At 40.9% G+C, this 23,516-nt stretch overlaps 2 protein-coding genes and 1 pseudogene across 5 annotated transcripts; 1 reads left to right on the plus strand and 2 right to left on the minus strand.

Moving 5' to 3' along the window:
* Window positions 1–122: 122 nt before the first annotated feature.
* Window positions 123–2,088, minus strand: LOC108877406 (cytochrome b-c1 complex subunit 6, mitochondrial). 3 transcript variants are annotated; one of them, XM_018667431.2, is made up of 4 exons: window positions 1,925–2,088; window positions 1,572–1,607; window positions 823–984; window positions 123–369 (listed from the first exon to the last, which is right to left on the minus strand). In XM_018667431.2, exons 1-4 carry the CDS (start codon window positions 1,967–1,969, stop codon window positions 337–339), a joined length of 276 nt encoding a protein of 91 aa, XP_018522947.1. In that variant the 5' UTR covers window positions 1,970–2,088; the 3' UTR covers window positions 123–336. The 3 variants fall into 3 exon arrangements, with proteins under 3 accessions (XP_018522947.1, XP_018522949.1, XP_018522948.1); XM_018667433.2 differs by lacking the exon at window positions 1,925–2,088 and adding an exon at window positions 1,691–1,711; XM_018667432.2 differs by lacking the exon at window positions 1,572–1,607 and having other exon boundaries at window positions 1,925–2,069.
* Window positions 2,089–3,848: 1,760 nt separating this feature from the next.
* Window positions 3,849–8,288, plus strand: LOC108877405 (cytochrome P450 2J2-like; annotated as a pseudogene).
* Window positions 8,289–9,471: 1,183 nt separating this feature from the next.
* On the minus strand, window positions 9,472–21,902 carry si:ch211-221n20.8 (latent-transforming growth factor beta-binding protein 4). Of its 2 annotated transcripts, none has more exons than XM_051076963.1 (22): window positions 21,790–21,902; window positions 21,131–21,268; window positions 20,943–21,003; window positions 20,659–20,814; window positions 20,043–20,168; window positions 19,747–19,887; window positions 19,256–19,381; window positions 18,306–18,428; window positions 17,983–18,105; window positions 17,689–17,811; window positions 16,417–16,539; window positions 15,963–16,085; window positions 15,122–15,247; window positions 14,342–14,470; window positions 14,159–14,251; window positions 13,263–13,358; window positions 12,713–12,808; window positions 12,259–12,354; window positions 11,208–11,309; window positions 11,011–11,116; window positions 10,352–10,468; window positions 9,472–10,057 (listed from the first exon to the last, which is right to left on the minus strand). In XM_051076963.1, the coding sequence occupies exons 1-22, from the start codon at window positions 21,886–21,888 to the stop codon at window positions 9,979–9,981; spliced, it is 2,502 nt and encodes an 833-aa protein (XP_050932920.1). In that variant the 5' UTR covers window positions 21,889–21,902; the 3' UTR covers window positions 9,472–9,978. The 2 variants fall into 2 exon arrangements, with proteins under 2 accessions (XP_050932920.1, XP_018522928.1); XM_018667412.2 differs by having other exon boundaries at window positions 20,659–20,835.
* Between the last annotated feature and the right edge of the window lie 1,614 nt (window positions 21,903–23,516).

A 23,516-nucleotide genomic window follows, 5' to 3' on the forward strand; every position in this document is an offset into this window, starting at 1 on the left:
CATCCATTTCCAGTGTAATCCTAACTTAATCTCTATATATCTGTATACAGAGGTTACCACTTTACAAGAATCATTGACAAACCTGTATTGATGCAGGCAAACAATAAACGTGTGACACAGGGTAAGGTTTTCAAGCCATCCACTTTAATGAAATGTTGACTCAGACTACCTCATTAAATACTGAAGTTTCTTCACATGGGCAGATACAGCATAGTATACATTTAAAGTTACAACATACAGCAGATCCACATATGGATGTATTCAAAACCATGTTCTCCTCATAATACAATATTTGAAGAATGTCATCAGCCACTGGTGCATCAATCAGGAAAGATTTCATTTGACAGAATGGAAAAGTTTATGTGCCACCTGCAGAGAGGACAGAGGAGATAAATCATTTATGGATGCATACAGTGCAAGTTAAAGTAACATAAACAGAAAGTTACATGTTAATACTTGTAATGTACAGGTCATCAATATGCCCTGCTCAAGACAGCAAGTGAAATGGTGGGTCATGTATCATCATGTAAAACCACTGTTATTTCAATGCACTATTTTCGTAACCTTATAGTGCAGCACAGACCTTGTCTTCACTGCAAGGATATGCTACCAGATAAAACAGACAGTGAAAATGGGTGAAGTAGTTTGTATTTCAATAAAACAATAAAACTTTTTGGTAATTAAAGGAGAATCTGCTCACTGCTGCTGCATGTGGCTGAAAGTTTATGTCTTGTACTTGAGAACATTTGAGGGCACTAAAGCCTGACTGACTTGCAAATGTTGGACACTATTGCTTGGCCCAAATGTTGACGTCACACTTACACAGTGGTCCCGAGCATGCAGGAAGTCAAACAGCTCCTCAGTGCAATCCTCCTCTGTCGAAGACCGAGAGCCAACTCTGGTCTCACACTGCTCCAGGCGCTCCCGAGTGTGGACGCAGTGCTCTGCCTCTTCACACTTCTGTCGCACTGTTTCAAGAGGATCCTGAAATGAAATACACAACATTCAGAATATCTACCCTAAAGGGTGTCCGTTAAAAGGAGACAGACATTCTAGAGATGACAAGGACTACACTCAGGTGCCTTGTTGAAACTGACTGCGAGAAAGTAAATATGGGGAAAAATCCCACTACAAAAACCAAAGTGATACACTAAAGATTGAAATAATGAGTGTGTAGGGGGATTTGGACGTGTTAACTCCTTTTAATCCACAAAAACACACAGAAACCTCCAACCATCAATATCTTCCGAAGTAATATATCAAAACTGTGAGGCATTTGGCAACAGTCAGTAAAACAAGGGGGCTACATTTCTTTTAAATGGAGAGGGAGAAAATGCCTCATATATTTATAGCTATGGAGAAAGCATGAAATGACCCCACCTCTGGTTAACAGGCCATGTAGAGGAGTGTAAACAGGAGCTTTAAATGTTGTACAGAGCTTGTAGCAATCGTTTTTAACTCGTGTTTTTCGTCAAGCTTCTTCAAAGTACCCATTTCCTCGACTGGCAATTTAATATGTGCAATAAAACGTACGACAAAGAGGAACAGTTATAATTTTTTGATGAACATACCACCATGTCTTCCTCCTCTTCCTCTTCTTCCTCCTCCTGGCACAGACACACACGACCAAATAAATTACATCATTCACTGCCAACCATTACACAGTTATTAGCTAACGTTTCTGTCTGACCTGCATCTTCAAATGCTGCCAAACACAGATTTCAGACGACTATTTAGTATGGCGTTTTGATCCAGTTGCATGACTTAGCTTCAATATATTTCTGAACGACGACGTTAACGTTGGCTAATGCTAACATGAGCTAGGAGATGGCGTAGCTTAGCAGTGTTATGCTAGCTTGCTAGCTGAATTAATCAAACGTTAGTGGCATAACAGAGTTGTCTTAAATCTGTAAAAGCTACTAACATCATCGGGCTCTCCGTTCATGATCATCTTCTCCTCGAAAACCATTATTTCGGATGCTCTTGTCTTTAGATGACCGGCTGTCAGATCTCGAGTGTTGGAGGACACAGCAGGTCACACGAGCTAACTACACTGTTTCCGGTCATCAGACTTTCACAACAAAACGCCCCGTTTGCCAAGTCTGTTACATGTGATATATTCATCGAATACATAATAATTGTCAGCGTTCATGAAGGTACGCTTTTGACAAAATATTTATCGAGCCATACCTGATCCCACCAAACTGACTCAATCAGTGGCAACAACTTGAGATGTAACATCTTCATATTATCTTAAAATGTTGGCCAGAGATGCAAACGACTAAAGAATAATTTTTGAGTCTGACACACTTCGCTCTCCTTTACATTTACTCTCCCACTCAAACTGCAGTAGCAGTTTTCCGCGCTAGACTTTATTAGCAACTCTCCTTTCCTCAAATGACAAATGCATTTTATTTTGAAGTCAGATTCAACTACTTCTCCCCGGCCAAAGTTATTAAATTCTATACTGTCATCATGTGTTGAAAAGAGGTACTACACCAGCAGGAATGATTTATCCAGATTTACCAAATTGAACATACAGTATATGGCCAAAAGTATGTGGACAATGTCCTTATCGGTTTCCTTTAGTGTTCTTTTGGTGGCTGGTGTGAATGGGTGAATGACAGGCAAATTGGAAAGCGCTTTGGATAAAAGGTCATGTACCATTCATCATTTGGACTTATCCCCTTATTTAGAAGAAATCTTAATGTTACAGGATACAATAACTAATTGTAACTACATAATTGGGTGAACTGGAATATTAACTGTGCCCTAACTTGCATCATCAGTGCCCAGTCTCACTATTGTTTTTGTGGCTGTAACAATCCCTGTAACAAAATTCCAAAATTTTGTGGAGAGCTTTCCCAGAGGTGTGGAGGCGATTGTAGCAGCATGTTAAGAGCCATTGTTATGGAATATGATGTTTAGTAATCACATAGGGGTGTAATTTTTGGTTGCCCATACACTCTGTGTCAACATATTTTTGACCAAATAGTGTTAATAAATTAGACTTAGACTTAGACTAGACTTTATTGATTCCTTGGGATGACTCCCTCAGGGAAATTAAGTTTCCAGCAGCTTATACAGACAGAAGCAGCACACAGGACAGTTTGCAAACAACAACAGCAACTGCTCGCAAACAGGTATAGAGAATAAACAGTAAACTCTTAATAGGATGAGAGTACTGCATTTTATATCTTTTATATCTCTATCAAAACCTCTACTACTATTGTTGTGCAATACATTGCTGGTTGTGAATCATTCACACCAGTGGCTCTACTTTGACACAGGTGTGTATTATTTATTACAAACAGCACAAGGTGGTAAATGTATAAGATACACAAGAGCTGATTTGTAGATGAATCTTAACATTAGATTGTCACAAACAGAATTAATGAATGTCTGATCATATGTTCTCCGATTGTTCTCTCGCAGCTCTACACTCATTCCTCTGATGGTGGAGGTGAGGGCAGCAGGCTGGCTGTGCTGAAAAGCATGAGACCTACAATATTAGCAGTCCACTGATGCTGAAAACTAAAGAATACTATTTGTAGTTGTTCAGAGTACAATAGCATATAATAATTGTGAGAAACTGCACTCTGTCACTCTGTTTTCTTTACATTTATTCTTCCACTCACTCAGTAGTAGTTTTTCCACAGCAAGTATCTAAAACAGAGGTCCACATGGGTACAAACTGCTTTTTGATGGTTAAGACTTGGTTTCAGGGTTAGGGTTAGAATTAGGTTATTTCACTGTTTGATACCAGTGAAATAACCTAAGCTGTGGTCGCTGAGTCTGTGTATCAAACACTGATCATTTCACTGTTTGAAATCAGTTAGGTCAGAGTCCAGTGTAACCATGTGCTGCCAAGAGCAAATAGCAGCATGCTTCTCCCTCACAGGAGAGAGAAGAGTGGTATTACTGGTTGCAGGCGACCCCACATCAGCCCTTAGTCTTTCAGAATAGAGATACAGATACAGAACAGGTTTGTGTCCTTGTTTGCAGAATGGATTCAGTCCTTTTCTGTACTTGGATCCTATGTTGACTGGGATGTCAGAAGTCTGCTGCTCTTCTTGGTAGTTTTCATCCTCACTTTAGATTATATTAAGAACCGCCGGCCGGTCAGCTTCCCTCCAGGACCCTGGGCACTTCCTATTGTGGGAAACATATTCACTGTGGACCACAGCAGGACCCATGAGAGTATGACACAGGTAGATCAACCGATGTTGAATGTGTACCATTAAAAAGAAGTCAACTGATGGGAGTCATCTTTCTGGTATCAGTTATATCAGGCATCATGCTCTGCCTTGTCTCTCAAACCTCCTCACAGTTATCAGAGAGATATGGAGATGTATACAGCCTGAGAATGGGACAGAAGTGGATGGTGGTGTTGAACAGGTTTGAAGTTCTGAAAGAAGCTCTGGTAACACAGGGAGATGGCTTCGCAGACCGCCCAGACCTCCCTCTGGTGGATGATGTAGCCCATGGACAAGGTGAGAGGACGTAGTATACACACAGACACAAAGCTTGTGTATTCACAGTTCTCAGTGTTTTTTTTTCTTTTTCAAAGTTCAGTGATTCTCTCTTACAGATACTCTTGCTATTTTTGCCTTATTTGCCTTTTTTTGGTATGAATGATTGATACTTGGCAAAAATCTTTTGAATAGGTGAAGCTGCCTTGATTGGTTAGTTTCTTAGTGTGTTATTGTGTGACTGTCAGTGGTGGAGGAAGTGTTCAGATCTTTTACATAAGTAGAAGTACGACACAATAACATAAATAAACTAACCAATCAAAGCAGCAACTCCCATGTTCTGCTCAGTTAAATTACTGTTTTTGTCATTGGAGTCTGGTGGCGTACATAGCTATTTCTCTGCTTTAATAAAACAGATTTTACTCGACTCTTTCAACAATGTTGTCAGACATTCACAGTATAATAACAATTTAAGTCTGTCGGTGAAAAAAACAAGCACTTTAGTGGACGTGCTATGGCACAGAAAATTGCCCATTGGATTACATTGCAGCTCTTGTTCTCTGTGGCTAAATGTAGTGTTCTCAGTACTGTTCCATGCTCAGTATCATCCTAAATACATCCTACAACATGGCAAAATAATACCCTGGCTTTTGCTATAGATTTTTAGGTGTTACAAAGTGATAAAAATAAAGAGATCCTCTTAATTCTGAGACATTTGTTCCACCCTGTGTATTTCCCATCAGGTGTAGCATTCAGTAATGGAAATGTCTGGAAGCAACACAGGCGTTTTGCACTTTCCACCCTCAAATATTTTGGATTTGGCAAGAAATCACTTGAACCTGTCATCCTGGGTGAATTTGCACATTGTGCAAAATACATCTGTAACAATAAAGGTAACACACAGTGACACATTTGTAAAGAACAAATGCACAGTTTGCATGCAAATTTCTTTTTCATTGGTAAAGGTAGGCCATTCAATCCACACCTCATCGTCAACAACGCTGTTTCCAACATCATCTGCTCCCTGGTTTTTGGTCATCGCTTTGATTATGGTGACGAGAAGTTCATGAAACTGATGAAGTGGTTTGACAAAGCTTTACGGATTCAAGGCTCTCTTTGGGCACAGGTACTGCATTTTATATTTACTGATCAAAACCTCTGTGTTCTATTGTGCAATACATTCATGCTAGTGGCTCTACTTTGACACAGGTGTGTATTATTTATTACAAACAGCACAAGGTGGGAAATGTGTAAGATGCACAAGAGCTGATTTATAGATGAATCTTCAACATTTGACATTAGATTGTCACAAACAGAATTTGACTGAAATGTCTGATCAATATGTTCTTGCTCCGATTGGTTCCTCTCCGCAGCTCTACAACTCATTCCCTCTGATGATGAGATGTTTGCCAGGGCCACATCAGACATTCCTGCAGATCTTGAAAGACTTAAAGGACTTCACAAGAGAAGAGCTTAAAAAGCACAAACAGAACTGGGATCCCTCAGACCTAAGAGACTACATCGACTGCTATCTGAATGAGATTCAGACGGTGACTGGCACAGAGTTGTACTGCCTATACTGTGTTGCTTTAAAGCTCTAATCTCCAACAGGATACATAACTTTTTAACCTGACAAAGCAAATTCTCCTATAGATTTTCTAAGTTTTAGTCCCTCAATAAAAGTTAAATAAACTCTCCATCATAAAAGATTAAGATTATAAGAGAGTCTGCAATAGCACTGACATGTAGAATGTTTTAACACATGTATTTGGATGTATTCTCAGAATGAGGGGAAGGCTGACAGTAGTTTTGATGAGGAAAACCTAATTATGAGTGTCCTTGATCTGTTTGCGGCTGGCTCGGAGACCACAGCCACCACCCTGCGCTGGGCTTTCCTGTACATGGCAAAGTATCCTGAGATCCAAGGTAAGAGCACTGACTGAGCCCATGGTGCTTTGTTGTTACTCAGTAATGTACGACATGATACTTAAACAAATTAGTTGGTTAGAATTTGTAGAAAATCAATACCAGTGTTTCCAGTTCACACCCATTGACCTAGATACATCATGTTACTATCTTAAGCTGACATGCATGTAATGTGAAATCACCATTGTCCTTCTACCTGTAAAAAATACAGTATATTCTCTTATTGCACAGCAAAGGTCCAGGCTGAGATAGACTGTGTGATTGGACAGTCCAAACAGCCGTCCACGGAGGACCGTCCAAGCCTGCCCTACACTGACGCTGTCATCCACGAGGTCCAGAGAATAAGCAACATAGTTCCTCTCAGCCTGCCTCATGTCACCACCAGAGACATCCAGCTGGGAGGCTACACAATCCCAAAGGTCATTTCTCATACTAGTGCAGTACAGAAAAATGCAACTTTTATGCCACATTTCATGTTGTGTATTTATGAACTGTCACACAGGGTGTTACAATAATTCCCAATCTGACCTCGGTGCTGTTCGACAAGAACGAGTGGGAGACGCCCTACACCTTTAACCCAGGACACTTTCTAAACGAAGAGGGCAAGTTTGTGAAGCGAGCTGCTTTCATTCCTTTCTCTGCCGGTGAGGAGCAACACTATCACTTGTTTTATTACTGTCTTTACCTGGTTACTTGGGAGCCTGGAGCCTGTCCCAACATACCCTGGGACCTTAGGGTGTAGAGAACACAGACGGGACAGAGGCCAGGGATCATAACTAGATCCTTACTGTGATAATTGTGGAAATTAGGACAAAATTTCTAATAGTAGCCAAAACAATTGGCATATCTATTTCCTTCAAAGGCCTAAGAATGCTTACCACAGACGGTGTCAGTTTAATTCAGTTTGTTTTCCTGTCTCAGGTAAACGGGTGTGTCTCGGGGAGAACCTGGCCAGGATGGAGCTTTTCCTCTTCTTCACCTCCTTCAATGCAGCACTTCACCTTCTCCATGCCTGCAGGGGTGAAGCCTGTAATAGAATATCGTTTTGGCATTACACTGGCACCGCAGCAATATGAAATCTGTGCAATGTCACGCTAACACTCACTCAACAAACTGAAAGTACCACTAAAAGCAATAACCCTTTTACCTGTAGTCATCGGTAATTTTCTTATTGCTCCGTGGTTTAAAAGTGATAAACACTATGATAAAGTTTGTGTCTTTCCCTTGTTTTGTTTAATTGTTACCATCCCAAGTTGGCTATGACCTCTCTGTTTCTAGGCTAGTTTAGCTTAGCCTGTCTAACTTCTTTTAGATTTTTCTATATCATTTTTAACATTACCTATGGACTTCAAAAGGCACCTACACAATTCAAACATTTCTGTTGGTTTGAACAGTAAAGTAAAATGTGTGATTAATTTCAAAATCTTATGATGTGTGCATCTAATATTACATTCAGTGTTAATATTAGGTTAAATACCTTGAAATGACATGGTCTGTATTTTAATCACTTACATGAAGCAGGGCAAAGAATAAAACTGTTGTCATGCAAAGACTTTGTAACTAGTCTGGGTAAATAGACTGTAAATGATTGAATAACTCTTTGCATAACACAGCAACTACCTATGGTCATCTACATAGTTTTAAGAACACTCACACACAAGCATTTCTAGTGAACTCACAAATGCAATTGGAGTCAGTCTGGGAATAAGCCTGTTTAAGTTTTCATGTTGGAGATACTTGCACGGTCATCGCACAGTGATGATGATCTTCTGCCCACTTTTAATTGATGTTACAGCCTGCTTAGAAAAACTTTTTGCTGCTCAGCCATGTTTTTATTACCACTATAATATGCATGGAGGTGAATATAAAAATAAAGCACCATCAAAATTACTGAAGATGTTGAGTGCAGTTCTTCAGATATATTAAAATTAGTCAGGGGTCATGTTTTTTTTTTTTTTTTTGTGACATAGTGCACATCTTAAAGCAGCAGTAATGGAGCATAAGAAGTCTGGAACAAGCTGACAGACACACAGCTTGACACAACATCATTTTAAAAAGTTGTTATGGCTAATGTTTTAGCTAACCTTTTCCTGTTTACAGTACACACCCAGCAGACATGAAGCAGTAGTAGCATTTTTAGCATCATTTGGAATTGTGTTTCTTCAGGCTGACAATTCTAAGTCCAACATACAGTCTATTAGGGCCACTTTGGTCTCAACCCCTGATGAACCATCTGGATCTTTAACTAGCTAAATGTTTCCCTTGACTCCACTAATCTGCCATTTGATGCTAGCAAGGTTGAACAATAAGCTAAAACTGGTTTAAAACACTGCATAAAGATGCATATTTAAGTGATGATTTATTTATAGTTTGTCAGCAGCTTTTCTAAATTATGTTACCATTTGATTCATTGTCTTAAAACAAAGATACATCTGTGGAGTTTTAAAGTAATAACACAAAAAAGCAGAAAAGAAAGAAAGCATTGTCTTACTGTCATGGCAGAGATAGCTGGAGGTAGATCTGCATGTATATATGATCCATCCATTTTTATTAAGTGTTAACAGACATCTATAAAACTGTAGGACATATTTGCCAGCATCTAGAGTCTGAATTAAATTATGTCCTGCAGAGGCCTTTTACCTGCTTAATTTCACAGAAATGCAATGTAAACAAGGCCATGGACCTCTGTGTGCAAGAGGGCAAATAAATAGAGGAACCACACAGCAGTCCTTCCTGTTCAAATTGAATCTAATAAAGAAAACAGAGCTGCTGTTGTGAGAGGTTTGGTAAGATGATTACATGAGCTTTGTTAGAGACAGTCCTGTCATTTATACAATAACGCTAGTTCAAAGTCAAAAGATATCAACCTCAAAAACATGTCTGTGGGGGCACCCACATAACCAAATAGTTGGGCTGCGTACCACATGGGCTCATGTGCCCTAAGCAGCTGGTCCCCGGATCGACTCCCGGTTTGGCTGGACCTTTACTGCAAGTCATTCCCCTGCTCTCTCTCCCTGTTTCCTGTCTCATCTCCCCTGTCCTATCCAAATAAAGATGAGCCCCCCCAAAAAAAAATAATTAAAAAGTTTATTGGGAATATTCCTTGAAGTACAACCTTTCAATATATAGGTCAATACTATTAGACAATCATTGACCAGAGTTCACAGACTGTGAAAATGTTAACAGTATTGACACCATTTTGCAAAAAGACAGTAAGTGTAAAATTGAACAACTTTCAGCTGCCATATTCAAGCATTACAAATAATGAATCCAATGTACAGTCATTTTATATACTAAGGAATATTCCTCATGATATGTAAACAACATATGGTTGTGTCCCAAACTCAGACAAAGATAATTGTCAACATACATCACAAACCAAATAAACAGCCTTTATAATACAATCATGTCCCCTTTTCATTTCAACATAGACAAAATGGCAAGGGGTGAAACTGCCCTCAGAAAAGACCCTGACTCATTTAATTTTACTGTTTACAGGTTCCAGTTTCCAGTCTCAATTCACATCTTGTCTGTTGCTCAGGATGTTTCCTCATGACAAGGAGCTTTTAGGCAGCAGTGCTTATCTGCCCTTCCTCTCAGGACACTGGATTTTGTAGCCCACCCTGTAGGCCTGTAGGTACACACGTGCCTGGTTTATCCTGGAAACACAACCACACAAAAGACACAGCTTTGTTACACTGTACTATAATTATACTGAGATCTAATTTAAAAATGTTTACATATGTTTGAATTATGGTCCACAAATGCTACTGTAACACGCATCTTGCATTTGTTTAGGGTATAGTTCTTCAAAATCAATACAAACAATTAATATTTATTAAATAATTTATTATATCAAATATTTTCAATTTTATGACACAGTAACTAATGCATATAGAAGAGAGGATCAGAGAAGTTTTTGTGCCTGAGGATGCAACAGGAAAACGTGTCACCTGTATTTAGTGCAAAGTTGAACTCCCAGGGGTCCACAGCGGTCAACATAACTCTCCCTGAATGCCTTTCTCACTGCTCGAGCCATACTGACCACTCTGGTGACCACAGGACACGTCCTAGGACACAAACACAAACGCACACCCATGAGAATAAGGTACAGTATTGTAATTATACGACAACTCTGTATCTGCAGGTTGAAAGTGTTATTAAATGACTCCAATGATTACTGTACGTCTTATAAGAGTCACTGTTGTTCTAGAACAAAAACTACACACATTTTAACTGATGTTTTGAAAGACATGACAAAGAAATGACAGAGCAGTATCACTGATGTTTCACATTATGGTAATTATCTTGACACTAGTATTCATACACTAGTGTTCTTCGGTGCTTTTATAACGGTAAGTTATTTTCCTCTGTTGTGAAAAGAACATTGCATGTCTAATCGTATGCTGCCATCAACTGGTACTATGAGTCTGACCAAGGGGCCTTTCAGACTGACACCATCTATGAGGAAAACAGTGGACGTGTTCTCATGTATTTTAGCAAGCGTCATCCGTGATGATGAAAAGCAGCCCAGTTAACACTAACTGAAGATCACACAGACATGGGCGTTATCTGTGCCTCTGTTCTTGCTGCTGCAGTTGTTCACACTTACAGTCTCTCACAGCGCAGACCTGCAGTGCCCTCTGGACAGGTACAGGTGTTGTGGGGACTGCAGGTGGCTCCGTGTTGGCAGGGCGGCACGCAGGGGGTGGTCACCGCTGCAGGCACAGCACACAGCAAGAGTCTTAATGCAAAGTGAAGGCAAAGGTCTTTCACACACGTACATTACCCACATACACACACACTAACCTGTTTCACAGAGGCTCCCAGTAAACCCTTTGGAACAGCGGCACCTGTTGAGGCCCACACACACCCCACCATTCTTACAAGGTTTCTGACATTGAACAGGCTCTGAAGGAGAGAACAGGCAGAGAAACCACGTCAACAGTAATCCAACAGTAATCCTCTACGAAACTGTCTTGTCCTTCACCTCATAAAGCAAACATACAGTAAAATTTATGGCCGTACTTCAGTAGGGAAGATTAATTGTATGCAATTTCAATTAGGACTCAATATGCCTCAGAGTTACAGCAAACAGTGACCAGGAGTGACTTTTATAACACTGGACTGTGTTTATTTTGTAAATAACATGACCTTGGCAATGAAGTTCTGTTTAACATACTTCTTCTTCTTCTTCTTCTTCTTCTTTTTATTTTTTAACCCGCAAGTCTGGTGCTGCACGAGTACACTGCAGTACACTGTCACTCACTGGCTGCTTGGAGAACTGCATATCATAGGCACCAGTTCCAATTCGTTCTAGCTTCTGACCTTTTAAAATGAAGCTGTGCCTTCGTGTGACTGGCTGCAACTAATAATTATTTTCTTTATCAACTCATCAACTGAATACTGTGTAAATTATGGTTTGAAATTGTTAAACATATCCATTGGACACCAAAACCAAGAAATATTATCATTATTAAGAAAGAATGGCAGAAATATTTCTTTCACTCTTATCCCTTTAATCTGGTGGTCAGTCTGGTTCTTGGTTGGACCTCAATGGCTCATTGCTGCCTCAGGGTATGATTATCACATACATTTTCCTTGTGGTTTTTATTGTTTTGAACAAGGCAAATTAATGGACCTCATCACCATACAATCCATTAGAGGTAATGTGGTCTTCTCTCAAATAATATACTTTTGCTTTGAAGAAATTTGAAGATGAGATCTATTTTGTTCCTTTATGGGTCTTATTATATTGAAACATGGGTTTAAATCAGGCATGTATGTAGAACGCTTACTGAAATGTTTCAGTTATGTAACAATGAACAGATGCAGTGACAATGAGTGTGTGGATTCTCACCTATCTGGCAACGAGCTCCTTGCCATTCACCAACACATGTGCACTTGTTGACATCCACACATCTTCCTCCATTTTGACATGCAGGAGTGCAAAGGGCTACAAAACACACACACCGACACACACACACCACACACACACACCACACACACACACAGAAGTAGATCTATGGAGGAGAACTACACTTTGAAGTAACATAATCATTTTGTCTAGGGTGTACGCGGCCTCTTGCCCTGTGTCAGCTAGGATTGCCCCCCCCCCCTCCCCATGACCCTTATAGAAAATGGTGGTATAGATATTGGATGGATGGATGGTAACACAGTTGTCCATTCCACAGATTTAATAACCCATATTTTACCAGAAGAATGACAATGACAGACATTTAGCTTCTCCTCAAGAACTACCTGCATGCCCTGATGTATCTGATGCCAGATGTGTTGGTGGTTGTGTTACTCACGCAAAAGGCACTGAGGGCCAGTGTAGTCAGAGGGACATTGGCAGGTATCAGGCCCCACACAGCGACCGCCGTTAGCACAGGGCAACTCACACACCGCTGATGGAGACATGGAGAAAAGTCAAGGCAGGGTAAATATGGATGAACATGGTAAAAGATAAAAAGCAGTTCAACTACATTTAATTATTACCATGTGAGAGATTTAGTTTCATAAATAAGGTTTGCGCAAAGAATGACACAATACTAAAGAAAGAGCAATGTGTAAAGTAAAAGGTATGTCAGCATAGTCATATACAAGTAAGAGTTGGTGACCACAGGGCTCATGTCGAGTGAGGGAAACCAGATTTTCTTCTTTTATCCTGAAGTCTGAACATTTTCTCTTCAAAAAATGTGACCATCTTGTGTGTGTGTGTGTTTTTTTTTAGCACAGTCTGCTTTGTTTCCTAGATATGTCATCTATCTTCTGTGTGTTTATAGACACTGTCTCTATAGAGACAGGACTACACAGAAGTGGGTCAGTCTTCATTACCCTTCAGGTCAGAGGTGGTTGTACCTGTGTGGCAGCCTGTTCCGGTCCAGCCAGGAGGACACAAACACTTGTTCCAGCGCATGCAGGTTCCTCCGTGGGCACAGGGTGGGGAGCACATGGCTGAAACACACAAATCAGCGTGGATTTCACTCAGTTTGGTTCATCCATTTCTCACATCGGTGAGGTTATGCATTCATACCAATAATACTGACTCCCTATCAGGATCTTATAATCACCATCTCAGTCTCAACATGACACTCAGCAACACACGCAAATGAAACACAGACAGAAACAAATGAAATCTGCCAGTTTTATAATCCAGAAACCACAAAGGCTACTTTTTCAAGGTTTTCCATTAACTTCTACCATCCAATATTCTCTCTGCAGGACACTAATCCTTTGTAGAACATTCACAAGCCTACATGTACATCACATGATCACTACAGTAAATTTCATGCCAGTGTACATAACTGTAACCTTTATTTTATTTTTATTTATTAATTTATCCAAGATTAATTGAAATATGATGTCCACCTCACCCTCCTTGCACATCATCTCAAAACTGCTACTACTAGCATGTTGTGTCTTTTTTTAAATCTGTGGATATTTCTTTCTTGCTTTCTTTTGATAATGATGGTTCTAATGTGAGATAATACAAACATTTTGGGACTTCAAAACAAAGCTGTCAGCAGTTACAGTTACAGTGCACTGCAGAGCACCAAGAAGCTGAAACGTTAAGTAGTTCATCCACCTGCACCCATAACTTCAACCCAGGGACAGCAGCAGTTTCAGCTACTTGAAGGCTGAAGGTTGAAGCTTATGGAAGATCTCATTAACGTTATCTGGTTAGTGAGATCACAACCACCAGCTTAAGAAATGTATAGGTGATGTTATCCATGTGCCACAGTGCAGGTTTGTACCTGAGCAGCCCACACCAGGGTAGCCTGGAGGACAGTCACAGCTGTTTGGGGCCACACACACTCCGTAGTTCTGACAGGGAGGGTTACACACAGCTGGAAAAGCAGATAAATCATTAGGTAAAGTTTCATATTTTTCACTGCCAAATAAAAACCTTTTGCTAATACTGTTAATGTTTGACTCACGCTGGCATTTGGTGAGGTCATCAGTCCGAACTTCATACCCTTCCCTGCAGGTGCAGTTAAACGCCCCAGGATGGTTCTCACAGAGCTGCTCACAGCCCCCATTCGTGAAGTCCCCGCACTCATCCACATCTCATGGCAAAAAGCACAGGGACAGTTAAGCAGGCGGATATTTCAACACAGCTAAACTGACTATAAGACAGCCTGTTCATGTCCTCCTGGGCTGAGTGACCAGAGAAACTTGGCACAGCTGCACAGTTTGCACAGCTGAACTGTTTAGAGTCATCAGTTGTGAACAGCCAATCAAAATCCTCCATTTCCTTCTTCCCTACTGATGTGATTTCTTTTTATGAACACCTTCAGATTGGCCAGTGAGACGTTGATTAGATCAGCGCAAACCTCTCCAGCTTTTTACTGTTTCTATCTGACTGACTAGAGCAATAAATGTTTATCAAATGATGCTTGGAGAATATTTGTGTGGTTGTTTCAACAGATGGTCTATGGGAATTTAAATGATTTTTTTTTTGTTCTTGTTGTTAACATTTTATGCACTTAAATGAAGCCCATTAAACTTTGCTGTGTAGCCTCATATTAAATTACATAAGCTGTTCCCAAAATCCCTTTAAAAATATGCTGAAATGCATAAATAAACAGCCTCATTTCTGATACAAAACTTTGCAAGTCTAAATACAACATAGAAAATCAGAGCCCAAGGTGACAACAGAACAGAGCAACAAATCATCAAAGGTGGTTGCAGTGTGTGAAGTGACAATGAGGTCTCACCCACGCAGCTCCTCAGGTCCTCGCTAAGCTTCCAGCCTGTTCGACAGCTACACTGGACGTGGCCCTCAGCCCTCACGGTGCAGACGTGGTCGCAGCCGCCATTTCTCAGCTTACAGGATGTAACGTCTGCTCAGAGGAAAATGATTTTGAGGTTGAGTATTTACAGATTCTAACAATGTTTTATGCACTGCTGAAAAAAACAAAGAAGACTGATCTGCAGCTAATTCTGATGATCGATTAAGTGGTCACTTTTTAAGCAAAAATGCCAAAAACTCCCAGGATTACAGCTTCTAATTATCTTAATTAATTATTAATTCTTAATCTTAATTGTCTTATTTCATAGCAAACTTAGGTTTGGGACAGCTGGTTAGGGTTAGGCATCAAAATAAGACATTTGACATTTAAAGACAAAATAATTAATTGATTACTTGAGTTAATTGGCAGATAAATCAATACATCAATCAGTTGCAGCCCCAATTTTGGGCATCAAAACTGTCAAATTATGATTAATAATGACATGTTTTAAAAATGACAGACTATACTAAAAATCATTGAACAAAAAGTGTTCCTTTTGGAAACACAACTGCTCTGTTGGTTGTAGCTTTTTAAAGCAAAATCTTGTACTTAATTTTACTTGATAATAAGATAGAAGGCACAATAATAGAAGGCACTGGGCTACAGTTACATGTAACGTTAAACATTAAATTAGACCATGAAAAAACAGTTTGGCTCTCTAAATGTTAAGTTTTAAAACTTTAAATAGGTAAACTTCTTATATAATTGCTTGGTAAAATACATTTAAACTCAAAAACTAATGTAAACTCTGTAATGAGGAACGTACTGCCACAGGTGAGGTTGTCTGTGTCTAAAAGCAGAGGAGGAGGGCAGTGGCAGGTGTGTCCTCCTGGGGAGTTGGTGCAGGTGTGAGAGCAGCCACCGTTGTGGAGTTTACATTCATCAATGTCTGAGTCCACACACACACACACACACACACACACACCACACACACACACACACACAGAACACAAGGTAAATATATTTTTGGACACTCTTATCTCTCCAGTGCAACAGATTCCTAACTGAGTCTGGCTTTTTATCATCCCACTAACCCTCCAAAATTGTGTGTGCATCACACACACACACACACAAAACGACACACACAAAATGAGACAGTGAGGCAGTTTTTGCCTCTCCTGCATGCTGGTAAATCACTGATGCTCATCCTGTGCTTAAATGACTGAAAGCGAGTGGGTAAACAGCAGCGAGAAGTGAATGAGTGTCGGGGAGCAACTGACCCACACAGGTGTGACCGTCAATGTGCAGCTGGTAGCCCGGCCTGCAGGAGCACTGGAAAGATCCAAGAGTGTTGACGCAAATGTGCTCACAGGTCCCATTCAGCGCCAAGCACTCGTCAACATCTGGGGAATCAAAGACATTTATTTAATTCCTTTGTCATGACCAAACATGGCTCCATGTAAGGGCTCATTTAGACTTTAGCCAAATGCTATTTGCAATTCATTTAAAGCACTTGTTTCAACGAGCTTGGAGGGCCAGGTGAGTGGGGTTTGCAAAGGGGGACAAGTTAATAAGTGGCAGCTTGTTTGGATCAAGTGGCCAAAAGTTGCATTAGCTTTTGAGGGTGTCGCACTGGTCCCGGGAGAGACAATCCCTTTGCTGCCCTAGCTACAGGGTGACTGTGAAGTCTCCTGCAACTTAGTGAAAATCTGAAAATCGTGACTCACTCTGTAAACAGGAACACAGTCTATAAATTCTTTCACACACTATGAAAGTAATTTAAATCGGTCATGATGTCTCTGCTGCATAGTAACATTTAAACTACTATGCCCTCATATAGGCCAGCTGGGTAGAATTACACTTCTACCACTTCTACAGCCTCCCAGCACGTGTGGCTGAGGAGCTACAGTGGGCACCCGGGTCATCCACTAATCCCAGGACTGGTATTTCTATCCCTGGCCCCTCCTGTCCACATGTCAATGTGTCACTGGGCAAGACACTAAACCCAAGTTGCTCCCAATGGGCAGGTGAGCACCTTGAGTGGTAGATGTGCCACCATTGGTGTGTGTGTGTATGAGAGAGAGTGTGTGTGTGTATGTATGTGTGATAATGGGTGGATAAGAGACAAATTGTAAAAGGGCTTTGTTTTTTAAGGTAGAGAAGCCCTATGTAAGTGCAGTCCATTTACCATAATTATGTTTTGGACTGCATTGACAAATAACCCACTTACTTGTTACACCTTTATAGTGAGTTTCAGCTCATTGTTTAAATGGTAGACGGACACAGTTAAAGCATCTAGCAACTAAGAGCCAGATATCTGCCAGAAACAGAGCTAAAAGAGAGTGAATATTGGACTTACATTCAGTAGGTGGCCAGAAACATTGCTCCAAGTGAATGATAATGTTGCTGTGGATCTGCTGGTTGTGTAAATAACTGTTTCCTAGTATATTGCCAGATCAGCTTAAAAGGTGGTGATGTTGTCAGTGTTGTTGCCTCAGTTACCACCACTTTAAGTGAATGTATCAGCTCCCTGCTTCCGACCTGTGTCTTACCTGTGCAGTTGTGTCCATCCTGGTCCAACTGATATCCGGAGGCACACTGGCAGCTGTACCCTCCTGGCTCGTTGATGCAGTTGTGTTCACAGTGGCCGTTGTTCACAGCGCACTCATCAACGTCTGTAAACAAGGACAATCCTATAGGACTGGTATAGTGGTGAGGACTATGTGCCCAAGTGCTGCTGGCACACAGCAAGTATTGTTTGAATGACACAAGTATCACTGGTGGACACTGATGATGATATTGAGCACCACTTGTGGTACACACATACACACACACTCCTTACCCACCAAAACAAGAGTGTCCATCTCCGTTGAAGCCCTGGTAGCACTGGCAGAAATACGAGCCAATAATGTTGCCACACCGAGCGTTGGTATCACACCCGTGACCACCTGATGCACACTCATTCTCATCTGGAAAGAGAGAGCACTTTTTTTTTTTTTTTTATCCAAACCTCAGTTCATTTCTATTCAATAAGTGTTGCTCTGCCACTCGGGATAATTTTAATGGAAGGCATAACAGCAAGCATTAAAACACGCGCACACAGGGAAGCTGACCCCGTCTACAGGAAACAGAGTTTTCCCATGGAGCGACGTCAGCACTAATTGCTTACCTTCGCAGTGTGTGCCGTTTCCCCGGTAACCTGGTCGACAAACACACTTATAGCTCCCAAGCGTGTTCTCACACACACCCTGACCATCACACACCGAAGGACTCTCTGTACATTCATCCACATCTGGGACAGAGATGAGGGACAGAGAGAAAGACAGTATAGGAGATTTTCGTTGACTTATTATTCTGTGATAATTTGCAATAAAAATGTTTTATTGTTGTAAAAAGCATATGTGCAGTGCACTCCTCTAATTTGACTGCAAGCAACAGAGTTACCAAAGCATTCTCATATCATTAAATCTCAATCAAGTCCTTATTAAACATAAGAGGTGTAAAATTTGTCCTACAACACTATGAGAAGCTTCTGTATTAATATGAGGCAATATCTTCTTTTCCCATATCTTTTATTCTCCTGGAAATATAGCAATATTAAAATATGGATTAAAAAACACAAAATATAATGAAACTCCTGCAAAGATGACCTTTTCCAGACAAACTTGTCTTATAATTTGGCAAGCAGCATGTGTTAAGCATGGAAAGCACATCATACCTTGACACACGGTGTAGTCTGGACACACTGGACCTATAGACGACCAGAGACCAGAGGAAGTGCAGAAGAGTCACAGAGAAAACAGGAGGGAGATGTGAAAAAGAAAGTGAATACAGTGTTGGGAGGATTTTAGTGGATGAGAGAGGAAATTAGTCATTAAAGTAAAGGTGAAAGGAGGGTTGGGAAACAAAAACATAAAGAGACAAAGCAGGCAAGCAGCAAAGCAGCAGATTAAAGCTCACTATTCCTGCAAAGAGCTCCTTCCTGTCAGCACAAGTTATTAACTCTGGGGCAACTTGAGTGAAATATAGAAAAAATAGATACATAAATAAATAACAACACCAGATCAGATCTGGGCATCAGTCTTATCCTGCTGTGGCAAGGCTCTACGACAGACTCACCAACACAGGCGGGGGCCTCGGCTCTGAAGCCCAGCTGGCACTGGCATATAAAGCTGCCGGGGGTGTTCACACACACATTTCCCAACTCACGGCGACACTGCTCCTCGAAGCTGCACTCATCCACATCTGCAGTGGAGAGAAACACATTTACAGAGGTACACCTTTTATGATCTCCCTTCAGAAGTCTCCAAGTAATTCAAGGTTACTCTATGTCTCAAAATATGTTTTTTGTACATTTCTGTTTTTGTATTTTGTTAGTTTAATCATTCGGGTTGAATGTAGCGTAAGGTAGGGAGGTGATTTTGTGTGTGATCTAGTTAACTCTCCCTGCTATTCTGTAAATGCACTTGACAGTTCCTGTTATAATGTTTGAGAGGCCAGCAGCAATTATACACTCACTGCTACCTCAGTGTAGGTGCACTGAATATACTGTTCATTGTACATTCACATGCTATAATCATACACATCAGAGATCAACACATCAACCTCACCTACACAGGTTTGTCCATTAAGGGCCATTACATATCCTGCAGGGCACAAGCAGGTGAAGGAGCCAGGGGTGTTCTTGCATTCAGCGTCACCCTGACAGGCCTGCAGACCTGTCACAGCAGCCAGAGCGCATTCGTCTATATCTGTAAGACCCGTAAGGCGCACGTGGATTATGACCGGACTTACACGGGCTGAATGGTACAGATAACAATTTCTGCAACTCTCCTTCCAGTGTGCTCTCACACACATACAGTACATGCTCTCTGCATCTCACACACACACACAGACGCTGACGAACCATGACACCCTCCAGCACCCATCAGGTAACCACGGAGACAGCTACACGAGTAAGAGCCGGGGGTATTAGTGCAGCTGGCATGGAGACCGCATGGTCCCGGCCCCTCTCCTTCACACTCATCAACATCTGTCGAGTAGAGAGAAGATAACACACTGGGAACACTGTATGCACACAAGCATATGAAACATGTTGTGGTGGCATATTGCTGCATGTTGGATACTGGAAGATAATACTTAGTGTAGCATTGTAATATTAAATGAATATTTATTATAAATAATATAGTGTCATGGCTGATCCTATTACTTTCTCCAAATTAAAACCTGCGTTTCTCACAGCACCCTGCCATTAAGTAAATATTTTAATTTCCTGTAGAGGATTAACATGTTAGAAATAATTTCTCATTTGCCCGTTCACGCTGTAAAATCATATCTCATTACTGAATTCCTAAAAAAATGGTTGCAAATGATTTAAAATGCAGAGTAGAGGCTGCCCACCATTCCTCAACCACCTGATTTGTTTACAGCAATAACACTAATTTCTCAGATTAAATGCAATAATGATTTCACTGATGTTCTACACGCATCACCTTTGACCGTCACTTTCTGCAGCTTCTCACCTTTACACTCTGCTGCTCCCTCCAAAGTAAAGCCCACAGGGCAGGTACAGTTGTCGCCAAACTTCACCGTGCCAGATGGACAGCCACAGCCTGCACTGCTCTCCAGCATCACCTGGTTTCCTGGACAGGGAGGAACAAGGCTGGAGCTCGAAGAAACTGTGGTTGTCAAGGGAACAACTGATGTAGAAGAAACAAAAAGAGGGCGATTTTATGAGTTACTGAAGTAAAAGTAAAAAAAATAAATAAATAAAAAACAGCAGAAAAGGCCAGAACAAAAAACTCACATGTGGTGGGTGTGTGGCTTGGTGTAGGTTCACTGAGATTTCCAATAGCATTCTCAATCACCTGATTGTAAACCAGAGAGAGCAACAAATTAAGTTTAATTCACACCATCACACCTAAACATGACATTTAATGTAAGCTGGGTGCCAGAATCTCTTCCATAGCAGGGACGCTTTCTTAGGTCACTGACCTGGCTCTTGGTGAACTCGGCCTCTGTGTGTTTCAGGACTTCATTTTCATTTTCCTCAGGGCTGCTCAGAAGCTCAGCCACCGACGAAGCCAGAAGCAGGGCTGACAGGAGAATCCAGAGGTGAGTCATCACCTGAATCTGTGTGCAGAGGAAGAGGAGGAGGTGTGTTTACTGAACCATCATCAAGCAACAGAAAAACAGATCAAAGAGTTCAGTAACGCGTAAAATGAGAGAGAAATGAGAGCATGTGACAGTTAGTATCTGAGTGAAATTAGACTCGGATGAATTGTGTGCAGCAGTAACAGGAGGCATACAGAGCATGTCTAGGCAGGCGAAACAACAGAGGGGTAAGAGCACCCTGTTATTACACTGTTAACATCAACCCCCCCTGGGCTGTCTGCACAGAACAAAAGAAACTTACACCAGCTGGAGCAAATGTAATACAGCTACACGTATCAGATAAAGTGCGCTCAATTTTGCCTGATTTTCAAGGTATATATTTTTTGTGAAAAGTTAAGACCTAGTAGCGATGTTAGTGGAAAACTTCTGCGACAAGAAACTCTGAAAAGGCAGCAAGACTGCTGTAGGACAAACTTACAGAGTAATGATGCGATATACAAGCTGAGTAAAAAGTAACTCACTCGTTTTAGCCGACTTACCCGGGTTGGATACACTCGCTCTTGGAAACGGTTCACCGGGAAATAGACAGAGACAAATAGGTTCCCAGATGTTGCTACCTTCTCCTGATGCGGATTCATGCAGCCGTGAGACAGCTCTGTAGTGTGAGGCGGGGGGGCTGTTCGCTGCAGCAGTGACTCCACATCCTGTTCGGGAACTCTGAACTTCCCATTCCACAAATCCCAAACCACCGCAGCAGCAGACAGGCCTGCAGGCTGCTGGAAGGTGCCCCTGCTCTGAACCCTGACATGGAGGTGAAAAACCAGTCAACAGGCGTGGAACATGGGACAAGAGACTTTTACCAGTGAGTTCATAAGAACACACATAAAAACCGGTTACAAAAATATTATTAAAGTCACCATAGCTCCAAAGAGCACATGGCAGTTTGATTCTGTAGTCTACTCACCAGTACAACCCTTCTGTTGTCAAACTGCTGCAGTTCAGATTTTAAAATAGTAGAGGTCCATTTTGTTATTTCTAAATAAGTGGCCATTTTTTACCACTTTGCTTTGTGATTGGAGAAAAAGTGAAAAGATATATAAAGTAGCTCCAATAAAGGTATGTTGGACCCAGAGCCCAGTCATTTGGCTTCGGAGTGTTCAAGTCGTATGAACCATGGGGCTCATTTTATGGTCATTTCATGCACTTTAGTGGACTCTAATGAATACCCTCAGGGCCTTTCCATTTCTGTTGGTGACAACAGAGAAAAATCTGCCTATTACTTCCTATTTGATGGAAAACATCTGTGTGACAGTATTTTCAGTGACAGCAGAGAAGGTTGACCAGTTGACAAAATCTTAATATTTGGGTGTAACTTTTCCCTCTGGAAGTTTGGCGTTAATCTAATAAAAAGGTCTTTCTATTCTAGAGCTGACTGGCCATCTCTGGCCGTATGTTGACTGACTTGTGGGTTTTCGTCTACAAAGTCATTCTGTTCAAACTTTCATCATATCCCTGCATGTTTTCTGTGGCAGAGTTCATCTTGGAATCACTATTGTAGATTACAAGATATACTGGACGTACAAGACGTAATAAAAGGAGGCTAAAAATCTCAGGTTCTCTCAAGGGTGCCTAGCTGAGTTCTCCTGTCTAAATATTGTATTTCTAATTTTTTAAAATATATTAGAACCATCTTTTGTAAATGTTTGCCAAAATGTGTTTAGCAGGGATTACATTTTTGTAATGCTTATCCAGAGAGATGCACACTTAACAGCAGTGGAAGCTTCATTATATGTCACTTAGGTTACCACAAACCAAACCCAAGAGTAAAGAATAATGTGTTTACCATTCCCTCTGTATGCAGTGAACTAATGGGAATAACTGAAACTATCAAATCAGTGTCTGTTTCTGATTTCTCTCATCTCCACCAGGATGTGAATCATTCATACACTCTTCCACAGTTTAATATCTAGCTCCAGTAGAAAAATGCTTAACAGTAGAAATGAAAATATATTGTTTCATGCACGGTCTGATCCTTTGAATAGCTTTGCTTGTCCAGGATGTGTATTTGCAGTAAATGAATCCGACAATATGTTGGTTTACTGTTCAGGAAAAAAAGAGACAAATTTCACAATCTGCTTTTAAGAGTCTGATTTATTAGGATTTCTCTTATGAGGCAAAAAAGAAATAAAAAACCCCTTCATACTGTTTTATGAAATACAGAGCTTCTTTAAGATTCAAATTATGAACATTGTTTTTTTTCCCCCCT

The sequence above is a fragment of the Lates calcarifer genome, linkage group LG17, assembly GCF_001640805.2.
Source record: "Lates calcarifer isolate ASB-BC8 linkage group LG17, TLL_Latcal_v3, whole genome shotgun sequence".
In the NCBI taxonomy this organism is placed as follows: domain Eukaryota; kingdom Metazoa; phylum Chordata; class Actinopteri; family Centropomidae; genus Lates; species Lates calcarifer.